The following is a 20,496-nucleotide window of genomic DNA, read 5'->3' on the forward strand; positions in this document are numbered from 1 at the left end:
ACGCTGAACACATTGACTGTAGAACAAGCATAGGACTTCTCAAAATAGTAATTCTCAAAATGTATCGTGAAGAAGTATTTAATCTCCATTTTACAGTATGGGAACTCAGGACTACTGGTAAAGCTAAAAATCATATTATTAAAAATTATTAATGTCTTCTGATTGTTTTACTCTGGATTGTATTCTTTACAAGTTGTGGACTTAAACAACAGATATGAAAATAATAATCTTCCAAATATATGTGAATGATTTCTCTTAAAGTTTGTTTTTTAATCACTTTGAGCTGACTTTGAATTTTATGTGTGTATTAATATGAACAGGAAATCAGATTTTCATGCAGTGTTGAAAATAATTAGGTGTTTTAAATGAAAATAGGTGTTTAAAAGGGAGTGGCATTTTCTTGCTGTTCATGACTCCATTCCACTTGCTCACTAACATTGGAGGAAAGTTGTTTTGGTTCCTTCTGGTCTTGCAGATCAGTTTGTTACATCCTGAATATTTCAACAGGTGATAGTTGGTGGGTTTTTTAAGGGGATTAATTTTTAACCTCACTGAAGTGATTTTCTTTTTTTTTTTTTTTCTTTTTTTTTTTCAGTCTTCTTCCTATTTGCAGACCTGCTCATGTTTTCTGCCAGAAGGGAAGACTCTTGAGTAGCAAACTAGCCTCATTTACTTTCCCAGGTTACCTTCCACATACTCCTTAGAAGGAGCCTTCACATCCCCTGGAGTTCTCAAACTGCTCCTTGAGGATCTTACAAATATTTTCTTGGGACTCCGACTCCCGTTCTCTAAACAAACTGTTATGGCACTTTTAGCTGGTAGCGTTGCTGCCCCTTCACACAGTCAGGACAGCAGAACACGTGCCTGTTCCTCAGCTGCCGCTCTTCATTCTGGCACTGTAAGAGAAAACTGCCTTCATCTGTGGTTTGAGCTGATGCGGAGCCGCAGAGCAGAGGTGCTGAGGTGCACACATGTGTTCCCAGACGCCAGCTCAGTTACTGAGGATGGAGAATGGCAACTGCCATAAAACCACTGCAGTGGCATTCTTCAGCATCCTCTGTTCCTGGGCTTGGCTGGGAGCTATTAAGTTCTTTTTGCACAAAACTCTGAATTCAAAGACTTCAGATTTGAGATTCAGAAGACTCAGTGCAGGAAAATCTTGAGATAGTAGTAAAGCCTCTCTGGATTTACTCCTTAAAAGCAGAAGCTGTTCCACGCTAAGATGTGTGGAAGATGCATCCTCTCATGAGTTCCCAAGTCTTAGGAGTTGTGTGAACCTCATGCTGTCACCTTCGCTTTCAGAATTTGCCTTGTAGCTTCTTACTCTGCATGTTATTTCCTGGAAATTGAGGAGGTGGGCACCAGCAGGCACGTACTTGTTGAATGGAAAAGAACAGGGTCCTGTTTGGCTTCCTGGTTTTATAAGCAAACAAAACACAAAAAAATTTGCCTCAGTGCTCAGTGAAGCTGCTGCTGTTGCCAGGGGTTTGATGGGTTTTGCACACAGAAAGGCACATTTTGAACCCTTCAGATGCAGGTGAAGTTTTACACAGTTTGTAGAGACTATTTCTGGTTCAAATGTAGAATTACTTCTTGTAAATTGGATCAGCTCAGGTCCATGAGGAAATCAAGTACCCTGCAAAACTGCGTGCTTCAGCATCCTAAGGGGGTTTACATTGCAAGCTTGGAAAGAGATAATAGTTTTTCCCCATGAGTTTCTGTTCCACACTTAGTAGGTTCTAGTGGAATCCAGACCTGTATTGAAAAATAATATGCTGATGATTTAGAATAAAGAGATTTTTCTATATAAAAAAATTGAGAAAAACCTAAAGCAGTTATTTTCAGAAATGTTTTTGTGTCATGACTTCTAGGAAAGCAAAATGTAATTGTTCTGCACTTCTGAGTTCAATTTCAGGTTTTTTAGACAGTAACTTTGCGGATTGTTTGATTATAATTATATAAAAATCAAAAGGTGGGGTTATAACTCATATTTTCTTCAGAACCTCTTGAAGAACCCAGCATACCTTTTTAGAAAGAAAAGTCTTTAATTACTGACCTCTTTCGTAACAACTGATCATGATGGTTTACTCATTTTTAGGTAGCCTACGTAACAGCTCACTTTGATTTTCAAGGGACTTCTGGAATGACAAATATCTTCTGGTTAATGCAAAATAACTTTTGAACTGTTGCATACTCATCTTTTAATATATTAATCATTGTTATCCCCCCTGAGATTAGGTCTGTATTTTAATGATGCTGTTGTGAGAAGGTGGTTTTTCAACAGTGTTTTAGGATTCTCTTGGTGAGAAGTGGGGAATAAAGATGGTACCAGTTACAACTGCAGAAGTCCAGTGTAGAAACTAGTATTTCGGTGGTGAATTCCAAGGTATGCTCAGGGCACTCTTAAAGGGAAACAGCATTGAAACTTTTTAGCAGAGTAGACGCAACACTGCTTTTGCATTTCAATCAAGAAATTTCACTGAATGCTCCAGAAATACTAACATAAATGTAGATGTAGGTGTTTACAGCAAAATCTTCATTTTTGGTAGTTTTTCTTTGTTTTATAGAGATTCTTTTTTGATTATAGTTAATTTTACCTGTTGCAAATTAAGAAGTGATTTGGATTAGTTCTTATTTTTCCTTCTATTCATCTTTTTGTAAAAAGATGTCAGCTCTTAGAAATGAAAATAGCTTTTCAAAGGCTTTTGCGTCAGGCACTGAGGTGTGGTGCTGTTGTCTTCTAGAGTTCGGAGTTCTCTGAAATCAGCAGCACGTGTTACAAGTTATTAACCTTTGATTAGAGTATAATAGCTTGCTGAGAATTATTAATCACTAAACTGTTACGAAGAGTTGTTCCTGGAAGATCTCCAGTAAAGTGGTTTTAGTACTGCAGTACCTAAATATCTGCGCTTATTCTAAGGCATTAAATTCTACTAAAGCATTGAGTTCTCCTTTAAGACAGCACTTTGGTTGAAGACCCAGTGTGCTTTAAGCCATAAAGTGCAGTGTTTATCATAAATTAATATAATAATAACAGCAATTCCGTGTTTCTTCTGCTGGTGTATTTAAAATTAAATACTTATATCTTGTTTAAAGGAGTAATTTTGAGCAGTTAACAAAAACTTACAGGCTTTCTTCATCTTTGTTCTGTGTATGTGTTAGGTGGAGATCAGTCGAAGAGTGACACTAGAAGAACTCCCCCCTGTTCTTGTTTTACACCTCAAGCGGTTTGTATATGAGAAAACCGGTGGATGTCAGAAACTTATCAAGAATATTGAGTATCCTGTTGATCTGGAAATTAGTAAAGGTAAAGATTTTTGAACAGAATTTTCCCCTCTTTAGGGAAAAGATAATGTTGTGTTTCCTAGGGAGAGCTGTTTGTGTTTCACTTTTCTTCCTTGCTCCCAGCTTTGTGCATAACATTTCTTCTCCATTGTTGTCTAGAAACGTAGTAATTTGGGTGAACGCCTTGTATGGGGTTTTTCAGATTTTGTGGGTTGGAGGTTTTTGGTTGAGGTGTTAGTTTGGTTTTTGGTTTGGTTTTTTTTTTTTTTAATAGAAGGAATATATTTGGGTTCCTGGGTTCAGTCGTGCCTGGGTATGAGATGGGCATCCTTTTTGCAAAGAACATTATGGTGAAAGATCTCAAAAGCTTTGGCACATCTTAGACATTGGCTTGGCTAAGTAAGAGCTTTCTGCAGATACAAGGAGTACGGTTATAGACTGCTGAGGACAGATATTGGAAGTGATTCTGTTGCATGAGGGGTACGTTGCTAAGGTTGTTGCTAAGTAATACTAGATATTTTATCTCAGATTTCATTCAGAGAAGTGGCAAATTATTGTAATAAACAGTGGCTGATTAAAGGAAACTGGTGTTTTATAGAAAATGCATCCTGAAAGCAGACAAGTGAGCTGTAGTTCAGAGGTTAAACAACAAAGTTCTCTCTTTTAACCAGTGTCTTAAGATATACCGATTTTACAAGGTGTGAAAGCTTTCAGATAGTCCAGCATCTGAAGCTTGCCAACTTAAATGCATTTTGTTTTGATGTGACAAATGGACTGTTAGCCAGCCAGTTGTTCAAATAGGAAAAAATAAATAATCAAAAAAAGATTATTCATGTCTCAGGTGAAGTACATACTTTCTCAGACAGTGCACTTTTAGTTTACTTAATATTTTATTTAAAAAAATTCTTTAATGAATGGGTATTTGTAGAAATAGTTCAATTTGTCTTGCCAAAACTGGTTGTAGTGTGACTTGGAATCTGAAATTGATTTTTGTCGTTGTCTGACAGCAGGAATGCAAGGAAGAGAGATGAATAGTCTGATCTTTTCCCTCTTGTCGTCCCCTGTTCCCCATGTCCCCAGCCCCTCCTCCCCCTGCTTCTTTTTTTTTTTGGTGGTAGTTTTAAACCTTCCATAAATGTTAGTGTCAGCAAACTGAGTATCAGAACCTTGTCTGTTCTTTAAAGGCTGCAGAACACATTTTAGTTAAACTATGGTAGTGTTGGTTTCTCTTAGAACTAATTAATCCCTTTGGAATTGAATTTCTAAACTTGCTAACTGTTGCCTTTGTGACTTTTTTTCCTCCTCCAGAGCTACTGTCTCCTGGTGTGAAAAGTAAAATTTTTAAAGGCCAAAGAACCTACCGGCTCTTTGCAGGTATTTTATCTATATGCCTCTGGTCCCTCTATTGCAAATACAGATCCTGCATATAGAATTCTAGAATTCTCAGGAGTTTCCTGGATTATATAAAATAATTTTCTTTAAAATTACACTGAAGTAACTTGTGGGTGTCAAATTCTTGTATGTAGTGATTTTTTGCGTATGTGCATATACACATATATTGCTATGTCTTTATTTATATATCCGACTGATCCAGCTTGAAGCTCGTGCAAAAACAGAGTTCTGTTACGGGTCCGCTCTGAAAAATATCAGCACAGGCTGAAATACAGCTGTAACAGAACTGCGCCTAAAATACACCACGTATTCTCAGAATAATGTTTCAAATGTCTTTTGAAATGGCTGTTTGAATGCTGGCTCTGCATCCCTTTGAACCCTCAAGATGAGTATTGCTGGCAGGGTATGAATAGCATATTGTAGGTGGAAAAGTGTAACTTGTAGGAGATGATGATTTTTGTGCGAGGAAACCATGTTTTTAAGAGTGCGTGCGATGTATACGAAATATCTAAATTGGTAGTCAAGGTTGGAAGCTCCTGTAAGAATGCAGAAGCAGCATTTTAATATTGAACAAAACAGTCTCTGGGTAGTAATGAATTTCCTGAAGTTTAAAACTCCTCCATAGTTTACGATTTGCACCTGCTTATTTGTGTTGGCGTCGGGAGAATGTAGTAAACTGGAGAACCGGAGATCTTAACTTCTGCGTCACCAAATCTGTGCCAGTCCTGGTGGCCTGATGTGACTTGGTGGTTTGGATCCAGTTTTGTGACCACTGAGGTTACAGAAGGAAATAACATACCTGTCTCTTGTGGAAATTAGGAACTGGTTCTGGCAGTGTAATTTTTTTCTTTTTTTTTTTTTTTATTGATAGTGGGTTTCATGGGACAAGTTTAGACAGTGTATTTAAGGTGGCTTGAATTAAATGTGTTACCGCTGTAATTTTTTCTAACTCCTTCTATGGAAAAGTACAATACTTCAGTCTTCTGTCAGTCTACGACTTCTCATACACAGAAACTGAGCTTGTTAGATGGATTTTAAATTACTAAAATAAGCTTTTTAAGAAGTAAGTTTCAGATATCATCCAGGATTTGCCCAATTATCTAGCAATAAATTTTAGAAAATAAATAATTCAAGTTTAAGCTCCTGTAAAAGAAATATTTCCTGAATTTCCCCAGAATGTATAAATGTAGTGTGTTCTGCCTTTTTGCTTTGCTTAAGTCAAATTACTCGAAAATGTTTATTTTTATAGAAGTGTGAAGGAAATCCGAGTGAGCTGGAAGTGTGACTCTAGTCTGACAGTGTAAACAACTTCATAATTACATACTTCCGCTTTTGCATCAAAAACGGAAATTCCTTCTGGTTTTTTTTTTTGTTCTTGTTAAGTATATGGTTAAGGCTCACATGTTCCTAGAAGGAGTTAAATGCATCCTTAGTTACATAAAAGATCTCTTCCATTTGGAGGCGGTTGCTGAGAGCTCAGCTTCCAGCTTTGCGTTCGGTTTCTGCCAGGAGAGCCGAGACGTCGTCTCTGCAGGACGCGTCTGACGGAGGAGAGAACCGAGGAAAGAAGCCAGTTTGCTTCTCTCTCAGAAGCAGCAGATGAGCAGTTAATCAGAGTGTTCAGCTCACAGTTCTGTTAAGGAGGTTACCAAGAACTAATCGATGTGAAACTTGTAGATTGGTACTTCAGTAGAACCTGTTTTCAGACTAAAATTATAGTTAAGACAAAAAGGAAAAACTGATGAGAGGTGGAATAACTAACCGGCTTACATTTGTAATCAATGCAATCTGAAAAGTCTTGCCTGATTTTTATTTTTTTTTTTTTTTTAAATAGACTAGACTACTGCATAGCTTTATGTGAATTTATTTATTTATTTATTACAAATAGCTTCAATAAAATACTGTTGTCATCGGCAGGCAGAGTGAGTGCGTAGCTTTGAATCTCTCGCTACATGTGGCAGCACCTGTTGGAAGCTGGGAAGGGCGTGCTGTGCTTGTGAGGCAAATCCTTCCCAGAATATCCTCTAGGAAGCTCTAAAATGCGATTTGATGCTTTCGACTCTGAATTTACTTAAACCTCCTTTTTAAAATCATGAGGTTTGGTATGCCGGAGAAACATTACTAATCCTATGTGGCATGAAATGTAAGCAAGCAAGCGCTAAAGATTCTTGCTAAGTCCAGATCTGGAAGACCATCTGCAAACCCATGAGTATGCTACGAGGAAGGCAGTGTGTGACCTTTTTTTTCTTTATTTATCCTTTTAGTGGGTATTTATCTACCTATAGTGTATGTGTGCATCATCGTTTTCTCTTTGCAGTTGTCTATCATCATGGAAACAGCGCAACTGGTGGCCACTACACTACGGACGTCTTCCAAATTGGTCTGAACGGCTGGTTACGCATCGATGACCAGGCAGTCAAAGTGATCAACCAGTACCAGGTGGTGAAGCCGTCTGCAGAGCGCACAGCCTACCTCCTGTACTACCGCCGAGTTGACCTGCTGTGAAACTCCTTCCTTTTACGCTGTGTGTGCAAGATCCCTGCTTTGTAGAACGCCAACTATCACTAACTTTTTTTCTCCTGTAAATGCTCTTTTGAGTGAATCTTTTTCCTTTTTTTTTTTCTTTTTTTTTCCCTTCTTTTTTTTCCCTTGCAACTATGGGGTAGAGTGATAAAGGAGACTACCTTGGGTTTGTGTTGGCTTTTGACTTTTGCAGAATGAAGTCACTTGGTTGAAAGACTCAGTCTCATGAATCATAAAAATACAAAAAAAACAAAAAAAATTAATCTGAGATAATGCTGAATCCTAAGATAATAAAAGGGGATTTGCATTTGATTCCCACTTTCTAATTGCGTAGTAGAAGAAAACCCTGCACCAGCAACAGAACTTGTAGATTTCTGTGAAAATGTTTTATCTTAAGTAAAAAAAATTAAAAAAAAAAAAAAAAATAAAAAGCGCTCTCTGCTTCCCCGATAGTTTTTGATAAGTGGTAAAATATGAGCCGATGTGTATGAGATGGAAATGGTCCTATGTGCTTCAAAAAATGTACAAACGTACAAAATGCAGAGTTGCTGGTTCCTAATAGGAAGACACATTTTAATAATTGTGCGATGAGAAACTGCTTAAGTACACATTGCAGATCAAATATTTGGAGTTAAGATGTTAGTCTATATAGATGGGTGATTGTAACTTTATTGCTATTAAGAAATTTCAAACTGCATTTATGCTTCTGTGTACATGAAATTAAAAAAAAAAAATGGGCAAAATAATTAAGATTGATATTTCTTTAAGTCTGCTTTGTTTAATTTTGCTGTCTGCTCTCCTATAATGTTGAGTTCCTGATTGTACACAGTTTAGTGATATCTAGAAGTATAAAGTTGTCGCCCATCAATAAAAGTCACAAAGTTGGTTTAAGGTGTGTGCGTGGCTTTTGTTTTTCCTCAAGTATAAATTCTACCCTTGGAAACTCAACAAAATTGCTAGGTAGCACTTTCACAAGGTGTAGAGAGCGTTCCCCAGGTTTCTTTTACAACTTCTTGAAACTTCAGAAGCGTCCCCGTTTGGCATCGAGATGGAACCGAACTTGGAGGGGAGAGGGAAGGGGAGAGATGAGCCCAGACCAGCTCCCAGCCCGTGGCCAGGACGGGGGGTCCCAGGGCTGAACGCCCTCGGCCGGAAGAGGGATTTGGATCCCTCCTGTATCCCACGGGAAAGCCCTGCGCAGTCCTTTAGAGGTAGACGCTGTTTTGTTCGCCTTCGACTAAAATATTCCCTTCTTTTAGGCAGTTGATGTTTTCATTGAAAAGTTTGGTACAAGTATTTCCTTGATCCGCTTCCTGTTGCCTTCCCTGCTGCTGAAGACGGTAAAAAAAAATCTATGTATTGTTTAATCCTTAATTTGATGATAGTGGTGTTAGTGCTTAGTGCGTCACTGGAGAAGTGTTGTAATTGTTGCCAGTGAAACGGCGCTAATTTTAACACGGATTGTCAATAAAAGGTTAAACTGCGTCTACTCTCGCCAAATACTGGTCACTTCCGTAAGGTGACATTTAGAGAAAAAAAAAAAGTTGTTTTCTGCAAAGGCGTGGAAGGAACGTTAGCTGCGTTACTTCTACAGGCGCTGTGCTCCGATACATTCCTTTGGCATTTCTTTAAACTGCTGATTTCATTTTGCTTAGAATGGCCCGACTGCCCAGGAGAGGGGTGCGGGGCTTCGCTGGAAGGCGGTGTCGGCTTTTCCAGGAGAAGGAGCCAGCCCTGCCGGTGCCTTGGGCTTCAGCCCCCTCGCCCCAGGCCCACCCGCGTGTGTGCTCTGCGTGAGTCAGGCGGCAATTAGTCGCTCTGGAGAAGACGGGAAGGTCCTTCACAGCCGCTTCCTGGAAGGAGCTGGAGGTGAGGTGTTCCATCACGGCTGTGGTCTGCAGGAGTTTGGTGTGTAGGGCATCGCGGTGGACGTGCGGAAACAAAATCCCTGTGGCAGAGCTGGGTGTTGGACGAGCAGTAAGACCTGCCGAAGAAAGCCCTCCTCGTTTCCCCTCTTGGCTTTTCTACCCTCCCATCGCACGGTGGAGAACTTGGGACTTTTCTGCCTGTGAATTGCTCCTGGTGCTGCCATTCCCGTGTCGGGAATGAGGGGGTTGCCGGGGGCTCCGGCAGGACAGAGGAGCATTCATGGCCGGGGCGAGGATGTTCAGGGTGGTCCTCTTCTCCCTGCTCAAAGTTGGGTGATCTTCAGACGGATGATCATCTGTGTTAATTTTATATCGTTACCGCAATCCTGATGCTGAGAAAATTGGATGGTATTTTATCAGTTGTTTTGGTTATCCACGTGTATAGTTATTTTTTTTCTTCGATCAGCAAATTTTATTAGTATTTTCTGGTCTGAAAATTGTGGCTGAGACTCTTGTTCTTGATTTTTTTTTTTTTTTGGTGACATTCCACCAACTCTGAAACAATTTTCTGTCCAAAGCTTGTTTTGGTTTTGGCCAGTCGCTGGGAAAAGCTCAGCTCCTGGCTGCTCGCTGGGCACGGTGCCGCAAAGCTGGGGCTACCGAGGCAGCGTGCCAGGGGGCTGCCGGAGGCCTGGAGCTTCCAGGGTTTCCCAACGCGGGGCTGCCCCTGGTGGGAATTACCCCGGAGCCAGAGCTGGTGAGGCGTTGGTTCTGCTTGGAATCTGAAATCTGGAGGGAATTGGGGGTTGTTCCAAATAGGAAAGAAACCAGATTTTGAAATTACTGTTCTGTAGTGGTGGTTACGTCCTCTTGCTGCACCCTGGTTGAAATGGTTTTCTCTACTGCAGAAATCCTTTCCTCCCCGCTTCTTTTCTTTTTTCCTCCCCGCTTCTTTTCTTTTTTCCTCCCCGCTTCTTTTCTTTTTTCCTGCCCGCTTCTTTTCTCCCCCCCCAGGGTCCCGCGGTCGCTAACGGAGCAGCTCGGCTCCGTCACGGGGGACGCGGCAACTTCAGAAATGACAGGGCTCCACCTGGAGCGACACCTCGCTGTGATGAGCGGTTTTGAGCGGGGTCCAGCCCAGCAGAAATAGCTTAAAAAAGGTAAAATGGGGAGAAGGAGAGGAAGAAATGAAGAGTAGGATGAGAGAGAGAGAACTGGTGTACAATTAATGAGGTTTCAGTATTGTTTCGCTTACCTCTGCTTGCGCTTCTGCTGAGGTTCGTTTAGAGTTGCTGCACGTGTGAGGCATTAACATTACAGTATTTAAATTAGAGTTTAATCACACGTAGTTCTACCTTATGTAGGCATGGTCCTGAGAACATCCCATTTGGGATGTTTTGCTATCAGGAGGTTTTGGGTGTTCAGACACGCCGTTCTGCTTTCCTTTGTGGCTTTTCCTGTGCCCTGTGCGTTATCCCTTGGGGTGAAAGAATAGAAAATTAATTTGTATCATAATTTAAATTCTGGCGTACAACCTAAAGCTTTCCTGTTCATAGAAGACCTTATAAGTTTTCAGGATCAGAGAAGACGGTAAGGGAGGAGCTCCTGCTGCAGAAATGCAATTCGCTCTGAGTCTGCGTATTCAGTTCTAGTTTCACTTGACGGGAACAGGTTACAAACGTTACTAATTATTTAAAAAAAAAAAAAATGGCAAGGAGTAATTGCCCGTTGAAATCGTCTCTTATTTTGAAATGGAAGTTGTTCAGATGGTATTAATCTTTGGATTTTTTTTCACTAAGGATATTACAAATGCACTTGTTGCTAAAATCTGTCTGCTGCAGTGTATTACTCAAAGGAAAAAGAGGAAAGAGTATGTGGCAACAGTCTGATGTGAACACATAACCACAATTTTTATTTTTCTGTATTAAACTCCTCCCATTGTTGCAAAACGAGGATTTTGCAGCCTTTTGATTATTGCTTTGTCTGCGAGTGATTATGTAAAAGAAAAAAAAACACGCAACACCCCAGAAAACCCCCTCTCCCACGCACCATAAATCGGGTGGCTGTTTGCTGATGTTTAAACCGGGTTTTAACAAACAGTTCTTAAAAACCCGCACACTGAGACCTGAAGTTTTCAAAACTCGAAACTTTGGATGTCAGAAAAATCTTAACGCCGTCAGCCGGGGCTGGGCGAGGAGTGACTCCCTTGGGGGAAGCGGGGGGGGAAAGATCATCAAAAGCACGAGGTGGTTGGGGGTGGGGGGAGGTTGTGTGGTTTTTTAATTAAGAAACCGTGCTGTTTCCCGCAATATCCGCCGGTGACGCTGTCCCTTGGGCGGTGGGCCGGGGCCGCGCTGCAGCAGAGGGCAGTGGTGGCACATGGCACCTTCCCGGTGTCACAGCTCTAAAGCTGCTGCCAAAATCACCCCCCGGCCTTCGGGGAGCTCCCGGGCCGTCGGCAAAGGGGTTTGTCTTCATAAATGTGTTTTAAACCTCTCCCGTTTTGAATAGGACCAAAGAGTGCGCCTTTGACAGCCGGTGGCTGTTCCCAAGGTGTCCAGGGATTCCTGCAACGGCGGGTTTTATTCCAGGCTATTTCCAATGACCCGAAGGATTTGGGAAAGAATTTGTATTAGCAAATAACCAGACGTAACAGCTGCGGAGCTGGTGATTGCGACTCGCCTTCTCCCTTTGGGGTGAAATCTCCAAAAATGAGCGCTGGGTTAATATTTCTGAGCTCTTGCAGTCTGCAGATCTGTACAGGTTACTTCAATGTTTAAAAAACGTGTGTTTCACCATCTCTCACGGCAGATGTAACCAGGAAATGTGGTGAGCTGCAATAACAAGGTGAGGGTTTGGGGTTTTTTTGGTAGTTTTTAGTGCATGTTTCGCTTGCACTTACAGTCGTCACCAGTGCCCCCAAAATTCAGCAATTAATTTCTGAAATTGCTGCTTGTGTGCTCATTTCCCTGTCTTACTGACCTAATTTTCCACCTGGGCGCTAACGAAACAGCAGAGAGTTTGGGAGGTTTTGTGGGGGGTATTTTTCTTGCGTATCAAGAGCAGATTAAGGGTTTGGGGAAATGTTCTTTATTGTGAGAAGGAGGAAAAGGAGCCGCAGACGAACCCGGGCGGTCGCAGTCGGGGCTGCCCCAAAACAGGAGAGCAGCGAGAAAGAAAAAATGAGGCTTCACAGTGCCAAGTACTAGTTGTATTTGGGAGGAAATCTTGCACCTGCCTGGCTTTCACTCCAGTCGTTCAGGATCCCCACGCTGCCGATTCTTCTGCTGAAGCAGACTCCGCGTAAGGCCAGGCCAGCACCATGCCAGAGGGTCAAGAGACTGGAGCATCTTCATCCCATCCCTGCAGGGGGGGCAGGACGGACGCACCAGGGGGTTTTTGGCCACTTCTACCCCGCTGCATCCCCCTCCGGTAGAGACAAAGCCCGGCCGGGAGGGGGAAATGTAAGTAGACGGCGAAGGGAGGATGCGTTTCCCCCAAAGACCCCCATGGCCGTGCCGCTGCCTGCCCGGCGCCCGTCGGGCTGCGGGTCGTCTCCGGTACACTCTCGTCGTCCACGATTCCAGCCGAGTTTCCGCACGTTTCCTATCGCCACTGGCTTTGCTCCATCCCCATTATTGCCCTTGTTCTCCCTCTGCTCTGGAGCAGGAGCCGGAACCGGCTGGTAACAGGAGTTTGGATTTGAAGCCTCTCGCTCCGCTCTTCCCTCTGCCCCTGCTCGGTGCTGTTACTCCCGAGCTGCCATTGGAACGGGGAATAAAGGGGAATTTGGTTGAAGCTGAAAATCAAGACATGCTGTCTGCGCGGTCAATTAGGAGGGCACAGTGAAATCTGTGTTTCTTCCTATTCATTGGCTATTACATTAAAAGCCTTCTCTCCTAATATATACTTACATATGCAGCCTGCTTTATGTGGCTTTTACCACATATGAAACGGAGACGTTATAATCAAAGCAGTAATAACGCTGAATGATTAAAAGTGAATCCTGATTGTTTTGGCTTTGGTCAAACGTATGACCTGAAACTGCTGACTCGAGACAAAACGAGGTGCATGAAATGTCTCGTTCCGGGCTGTGCTCGTCCCTAAGCACCGCCGCGCACCCCGTGGGACTTGTACAGTCAAACCCTACTGCTGCATATTGAAAAAAATACATGTAAAAATGCAAATCTTGGGAAAGCAGCGGGGTTGATGGAGCAGTCAGACAGCTCTGACCATCCTCCAGGGATTAATTTCCCGTAGGAATGTCTGTGGAGGTCACAAAATACTGGATTTCTCCGAGATCTGGAAATCATTTGTATGTGAGATTTCAAATGAGTTAATTTGACTTGCTGATAATTAGAGGGGAACGGCACCTTCCGAGGGCCGTGGCTCAGGGCTGTGGAGCTGCGTGGGTTCGGGGTGGCAGCCGGAGCAGGGGCACGACGGTTCTCCGCTGTTGGCCCTCGTTAATTTGGGGAAACCAGGAAAGTGGGGGCTGTGGCATCCTTCAGCTGCTGAAATAAGCCTTCTGCAAGCAAACACAGCAAACTCATTGATCCAGCGTGAATCAGAGGAGCAAGGATGGGGGGGGAAAAAAGGAGAATACAGTGATTTTTAAAGCGCAGAACCTCCTGTCGGCCCAGTTCTGTGCGGTCTTCGCATTGCCCGTGTTGGTGGCAGCGCCTTTTTGGGAGCGAACTGCCCAAATTGCACGGAATCGCTTTCAGCAGGGCAGAAGTGCCAGGTCCACATGGTGGCCCGTATGTTGCCGGTTCACACACACAGTTTGTTTTGAAGTAAATAGAAACTCTTTGTAAATACAGCTGGGAGAAGGTGGCCGGTGGGGAGGAGCAGCCGGAAAGGGAGCCGTGGCCCCACCAGGGCTGGGACGGGACTGGTGAGGGCTGGCTCCCCCGTGTCCCACCTACCACTCAATTTCAAAGGTACAGCCCAAAAACGGTGCTGAAGGCGCACCTCAAACGATGAGAAGCCTGCTGCTTGTCGAAAAACTCTCAGGAAAACGGTGCGAGAGATGAAATCGGCAGCTACATCTTGGAGCTGACTTCAGAGGGGTTGCTGCCTTTGCTCAGTGGAGTTGCTCCGTCTGCCAAGGTTTGCTGCTTTGCTCACGGGCTGTTGAACCAGTTTGATAAATGTCATTCTGCTTTTTTGAGCACTGGCTGGGTTTAAGCAAGCCTCTCAGGGGCAGAATATCTTGTAAGCTTCCCTCTTGTAACGAGTAAATAAAACTGATTGGCGTTTTGCTCAAAAAAAGGAAATATTAACTGTTTAGAAGAATGGAATGTCTTTTTTTTTCCCCCAAGAACTTTGGCAAGAGGACTAGGGAGATGGTTTAGTGATGGCTTTTGTCAGAGTTAGGTAGATGGTTGGACTAGATGACCTGAAAGGTCCCTTCCAACGTGGGTGATTCTATGATTCTGCGACAGCGGAGTCGGAAAAATCAGAGCTGCTTTGCTTGGATCTGCCAAAGCCAGGAGCTGCGTGTTCCCCTGGGTGCCCCGTCCGCAGGGGGACCCCTGGGGGTGGGTCACCCGGGTACGTGCCAGCCGATGTGCCAACCCCTCAGTGCCGCCGGTTGGGGACCACGAGGGACCCCCAGAGGTGGCGGTGCCTGGACCAGCTCGCTCCGGGCGCTCAGCACCGCAGCATCCTACCGCGGGCTGGTGTACGGAGGTGCTGTAACGTACTCATGAGACTGGTTTATTTATTTATTCCTGTTTATTTACTTAAAGGAAAAAAAAAAAAAAAAGAAAAGGAACTCGCAGCTTGTCTTTTGCTCAATCGTTTCCTTTCACGGTGATTTAAACCCGTGTTTCAACAGCGCAGGTAGAATTGCAGATGCAGGCACGGAGCTTGATGAGAAAGCCGGGGCTTTTTGGGCATCAGCGGCGTGGTGGAGGAGGTGAGCCGCGCCGGAATGGTCTCTCATTAACTTTTTATTTTCCTTATTCTCTGTAACTCCCTCTGCGGCGCTGGAGCAGCGGGGCTGAACGGCGGGTGTGCGCGGGGAATGGCAGCGCTGGGAATGAGAGCTTCGGGAACGAACCGTGGAGGGTGATAGATCTCCCGTTTCCCAGAAAATAAGGGCGGGAGGGAAAAGGGGGCTGCCCTGGGGAGCCCCGCTGCCAGCCCTGGGGATCCCACTTTGCCGTGGGGTCCAGCAGAGCTGTCCCAGCCCTGGAGCAGCGGGATTTTCCAATGGGGAGCGGGAAAGGGCTGACCTGGCAGCCGAGAGGAGGCAGCTGGCTTTAGTCCCTGGCAGAAAAAACCCACAACTTTTCTTGAATTCCCCCTCCCTCATCACCGGAGCCCCTCACCAAGGCGTTGTGGTCCCCGCTTGGTGCCGGGAGGACGCAGCGGTGCCCCCGGGATCCCGCCGGGCTGCGAGCGCTGCCCGAGAGCCGGCTGCAGGCGAGAGCGCAGCAAACCCTTTTATAGCATCATCCCCCGCTCTCCTCCTCTCCCTCCTCTCCCCCACCCCGGGAGCTGCCTTACAGCCTTTCGGAGGACGGCCAGAACTTGCTGAGCCCCAATGACTTATCTCCAAACTGCTGAGATCCCAAGCGACACCCCTCTGCTCCGTGATCCTGCCTCCTTTTCGTGGTTTCCCCCCCTCCCCGCTCCTTTTTTTTTTTTTTTTTTTTTATTATTACTACAGGCCGGTTGCCAAACAGGATGATCCAGGCTTGTCCTCTTTGCCTGGAGAGCATAAATACCACTGGGGAGCTCTGTGAGACTGCAGTTGGTACGAGCTGCTGAGCCGAGACCTCGCATTCCTCGCACCTCCTAAGGCTCATTTCATCCTTCCCACCCTTCTCCTCCTCCTCCTCCTCCTCCTAGTTTCAATATTTCAGATATATAATTTATTTTCCACAAGCAGGCTCAGCGGTGCTACAGTTTCCTGGGGACTTGGAAGTACCCGGCGAGGTAAGTGTAAGCTTTGGTCCCTGCTTCTGAAATGTGGGGTTTGGGTGGGGGGGGGGGGGGGTGTGGGTGCGTGTGCAAGAAATGTCCCTGTTTAAGGAGGCGCGGTTTTAGTAACTTCTCCAAAAAGTCGCCTGCGTGGTAGAAAATAGCACAATACTGCCTGAGCTTCCCTTACGTACGCTTTGCCGAGGTTAGCGCAAGATTAATAAACATCAATCCTGAATGAATGGGAGGAGTTTGCAAGTCCGGGAGCGGATTTCTACACGCGTAGAAATTATCCACGGGATGCTGTATCCGTCTCGGACAGCTGAGTACCCGTGGGCACATCGAGTCCGCCCCGGGAAGCCTGTGTTTGTGCAACTCTGCTCCAAAGTCCTGTCTGAAAGGAATTTGGCAGCGTCGCCGCGCGTTGTGTCTGTTACCAGCGGGTTTTCCCTGTGGTTTCGGGTAAGAAACTCACCCACTTCGGTTCTGTGGGAGCGGATTGTAATGGAAGGTCCAGATGTTTTGGCCCGCGGCCCTGAAGCTGCTGAATGCGCATTGTGTCCTGTGCAGACAATGTTGTGTCTTGTGTCAAGGAACTTGTCATCCCGCTTTTCTTTTGAAGCCAACCCGATGCCTCAAAGCTGGAAATGCGTGCATCTCGGTTTAACGGACGACCTGGCGTTTAATGCGTTAAGGATGTTGTGGCTTTATCACTGGATTTCTTTGCACAGGTTAAAAGCTGACCCCAGGCTAACTCAGCTTAAAAGGCTGTAACTCGCCCCTACTTCGCTGTTTTTGAGGCTTTGCCGGTATCCCCTGCTAACTCCTGCATTTTCCTGCCCTGTCAGCTTGTTCCGTGGGTAACTCCGCAGGTCCTGGGATGTTTTAGCTGCCGATGTCACCCATAGCCAAGGGGTAGAGACCCACTCGTGCGCTTTTCCAGGGAGGCAGCTAAAGATGGATAGCTGTAAGGAGGGAGGTGAAGCGAGGACGTACCGCAGCACAGAAGTCAGCCCGCACGTGGCTTTAGCCGGCGGCGCTGCACGCCGGCCTTCGGATGCTACCAGCTCTTCTGCTTTCTGACAAATGCAGGCACCGTCCATTAGCTGGGGGAAATAACTTCCCAAAAATAACCTTTTCCAAAGTCCGGTGCTGCTTTTTAACTTCCTCAGCGCCCAGAAGAAGGCCTCCCCTTTGTCCCCAGTTTGGACAGGCTTCACAGCGTACTAAGGAGTCGGTTTCTGCTGACTCACTGGTTTCTGATGGCTCCCAGATGTTTACCTGGCACCAGTCTCAAGGGCCTGATGTGTTTAAAAGGGAGGCTGTGCTAACGCTCCTCTCGAACCCTTGAAAACAACAGCGGAGGCTTCCTCAGCTGACTGTCAGCTGATAATTTTCTCTGAATAATGTCAAATCCCAACTCAGTCCTCCCCCGACGAGGGGCTGCTGATGCAGCCCGGAGGCACGGCCCCAGCTCTGCGGGACGCTTGGGCTGGCTGAGCTTTAACGCGCGTCCCAGCGGTTCGTTGCACCTGGGCACGAGGATATGAGGGGAGGCAAATGGCTGGACATCTGAAATCCATGAGAGCTTTCTGAAATGTGAGTATCTCTCTGCTGCTTTCAATTAATCCGGCCAGGGAGCTCCTTGCTCCCTGTCTCCCTCTGACCGCTCCATCCTTCCTTCGGATGCTCGGTGCTCCCCGCCTCCAGCCAGAGCGGAGGAAGGGACCTGCTCGCCCCAGGTGAAGAAGAAGATGGTGCCAAAGTGACCTCATTTTAGAGAGGTGCTCGTTATCCCCTCGCTCGCGAATGGGACGCAGGGAAGAACGTCCCGAGGAATAATGCACCATCTGTTGCAAGGTTTTGGCCGGGGCACGAAACCAGGCGCGTTGGCTTCGTTACGTAGCCGTGAGCGGGGCAGCTCCTCTGGGCTTTCAGATGTTACGAGCTGATTTGTTTTATTATTTTATTTTTTTTAATTTTATTTTATTTTTCGAGCTGCCCTTTCTGTAAGTTCAGTGTTTGCCTCCGCCGGGCGGTGGGTACGGGCTCCTGCTCAGCCAAGGGCACCCGGCCAAACGAGGGGGCACGGCCGCAGCGTGCGTGAGCCGTCCGTGAGCCGTCTGTTCCTGCCTGCTCGACCTCGGGGGCAGGCTGCAGTCGAAATGGCTCGTCCTAAATGGCCGCATTGTAAACGGCCCGTGGCAGAGCATCTATTTTTAAACTCTTAGGGAAGTGCCTCAAAGTAGGAATTGTTTCCCTGAATTTGGGTCAGACCGTCTACAAAAGCGGCGGCTCGTTTTGCCTCCTCTCTCTGCCCCCTCCGTAGCCGGGTCAGAAATTTGGGCTCCGGCTCGGGGTGGGGGGGGAGTAAATGCCGACAAACAGGGCTGAGCCAGAGGATGAGGTTAAAGCAGTATTTGTCCCGATGCCACCGAAACGTCCTGTCTTTTCAGCTGCGCCTGGAGCTGGGGACAAGGCGTGTGTGTTCGACTTGCTCTGCAGAGCAGGAAATAATGAGGAGCCGTTACCTAAACCCAGCAAATTACATTCCTGCATTGTTCCACCCGGGGAAAGGCTTAATGCTCTGCCTGGAGAGAGACTGAGGGCAGCTGGTTTTCATCTGCCTTAATGCAGTACAAGCAAGAAGCCTCAAACAGGGACTTGGTCTGCTTTACGTAGACAGACGGCAGGTTTTCAGGGGTTCTCAATGGTCTCGGATGGGTTTTTTTGGGTGTCCTCACCTGTGCGAAGCATCTTGTACTTGCTGCCGGATGCCGTTGTGCCGGCTCTGGGGAGGGGGGGTTCAGGACTTGGTCTCAGGGTGTCCGAATCCCGTGTCACTGGGCTGAAATGTTTCAAATAATTCATGCTAATCTGGGGTTTGTTTCCTGACGCGGCGTTAGGCGTGCTTTCAGCGTGCCTTTTAACAGTGCTGTCAAAACCGGATCCTCTCCCGGTGTTGAAGACAGGGATGGGGAAGCTTCATTCCAAAAGTTAGCTCTAAGGAGAGAGATGCTGTGCTTGCACCGTCTGTACGGATGCTTATTGCCCCCGGTGGATTGATTCTGCTCTGGTGGCTCTTAGATCCCACCTAAAGGGCAGCGGGTGCTGCAGAGCCATGCAGCAGCACATCTTTCCTTCCCTGAGTGGCTCGTGATCGACACAAAACCAGGCAAGACGCACCAGGCTCGTTAGACGGAGAAGTCAGGGCTGGGGAGAGAGGACGGGAGGAAGAGTTTGGAAGCGGCAGGTGGAGGGGGGAGCATGATGGAGCAAGGGAGGGGACGAGGATTAAATGAAGCCGTTCACACCTGGCAGTGACCGATTTGAGACCGTCTCCCCGAACTCTTAGTGCTGACAGCTACCGAGCGTGCATGGGAACGCCTAATCTTCTGGCTGGGGGGGAGGAGGGGTGCTCCGGCTCCTCTCCAAATCTGCCATAACTCATATCGCTGGCCGCGCTCCCGCCTGCCGTAAAGCGACGCGTCAGCGAGAGCACCCCGGTGCGTCATTCGCCAGCGGGGATTTTGGTTGTTCGACGTTAGGGTGACATTTCGCATAAACAGCCGCTTCGGCGGAGTCTGGCGGCTTCTCGGCTGGAGCCTGTCGGCAGAGCGGGGGCCCCCGAAACAGCTCCTGCTGATGCCTGACCTCTGCGATCTGCCTTGCTGGGAATTTTACTTTCCCTTTTATTCGCATCCGTTCTCCACTTTAGCAGCTGTGGGCAGAATAGCTTCAAATGTCTCCCCGTTCCCGCCTTCGGAGGGATGGAGCTGGGATTACTCGGAGCTGCTGGGCATTGCTGGGTGACCCCTGCGCCCTTGGTGGAGAAGGCATCTGCTGCCATGCCCGGGTGCTGCCTGGCTAATGCTCGCTCCCAGCGCTACGTCAGGGGGTTTCCCCACTGTAATAAACTGGGTCCCCATCACTTACGGTGACGCTCAGGTCTTCCTGTCATTAGGGTGAATGATAATTTGCTTAGACTGGTAGAACCGCTCTTTTCCAAGCAAAAATCTGGGTTGTGTGGCTTCGCCGCTGGGGGACCTGTGCACCGAGAGCTTCTCTGGCGCTGCTCTGACTGTCTGTTTCTCCCCAAAATCCAGACCCACGCTGAGCCACGGGACTCCCTGCAAGAAAACCTACCGTCGTCTTCGTCTCTGCTTCTGCTGGCTGTAGAGGAGGAGGCGGCATGAATCCTACTCTGCCTTGGATCCTTCCGCTTGGATGTGTACTGCTCCTGACAAAGGCAGCCGAGTGCTTTATCTTGCCCAACTCGAGTCACCTGGAGAGCATTTTGAGTAAATATCAGGATGGGGACACTCACTCCAGATCCAAGAGAGCCATTTTATTCTCAGACAGACAGGAGATACTGATGCTCCACAATAAATTGAGAGGTCAAGTGCACCCAGTGGCCTCTAATATGGAATACATGGTGAGTCTGGTTCTTGATACTTAACTTTATTATTACTTTTTTAAAAAAAAACAAACGACT

General features: G+C 46.4%; 2 protein-coding genes across 3 annotated transcripts in view; both read left to right on the top strand.

Moving 5' to 3' along the window:
- USP10 (ubiquitin specific peptidase 10) overlaps positions 1-8,091 on the top strand; it is a 55,571-nt gene extending 47,480 nt beyond the window's left edge. Inside the window, exons 12-14 of the mRNA XM_054198424.1 lie at positions 3,163-3,307; positions 4,594-4,659; positions 6,995-8,091. Coding sequence (XP_054054399.1) covers positions 3,163-3,307; positions 4,594-4,659; positions 6,995-7,182 — 399 coding nt within the window. The 3' untranslated portion in view covers positions 7,183-8,091. The remainder of the gene's footprint in view (positions 1-3,162; positions 3,308-4,593; positions 4,660-6,994) is intronic.
- Positions 8,092-11,453: 3,362 nt separating this feature from the next.
- Positions 11,454-20,496, top strand: part of CRISPLD2 (cysteine rich secretory protein LCCL domain containing 2) — a 36,310-nt gene continuing 27,267 nt past the window's right edge. Inside the window, exons 1-4 of one of the 2 annotated variants that reach the window (XM_054200463.1) lie at positions 11,454-12,532; positions 14,911-14,991; positions 15,970-16,016; positions 20,108-20,436. In XM_054200463.1, coding sequence (XP_054056438.1) covers positions 20,194-20,436 — 243 coding nt within the window. In that variant the 5' untranslated portion in view covers positions 11,454-12,532; positions 14,911-14,991; positions 15,970-16,016; positions 20,108-20,193. Of the gene's footprint in view, positions 12,533-14,910; positions 14,992-15,590; positions 16,017-20,107; positions 20,437-20,496 lie in introns of those variants that run through there. The other variant, XM_054200462.1, reaches the window with a different exon arrangement.

Source organism: Rissa tridactyla, chromosome 4 (assembly GCF_028500815.1).
Source record: "Rissa tridactyla isolate bRisTri1 chromosome 4, bRisTri1.patW.cur.20221130, whole genome shotgun sequence".
Lineage (NCBI taxonomy): Eukaryota > Metazoa > Chordata > Aves > Charadriiformes > Laridae > Rissa > Rissa tridactyla.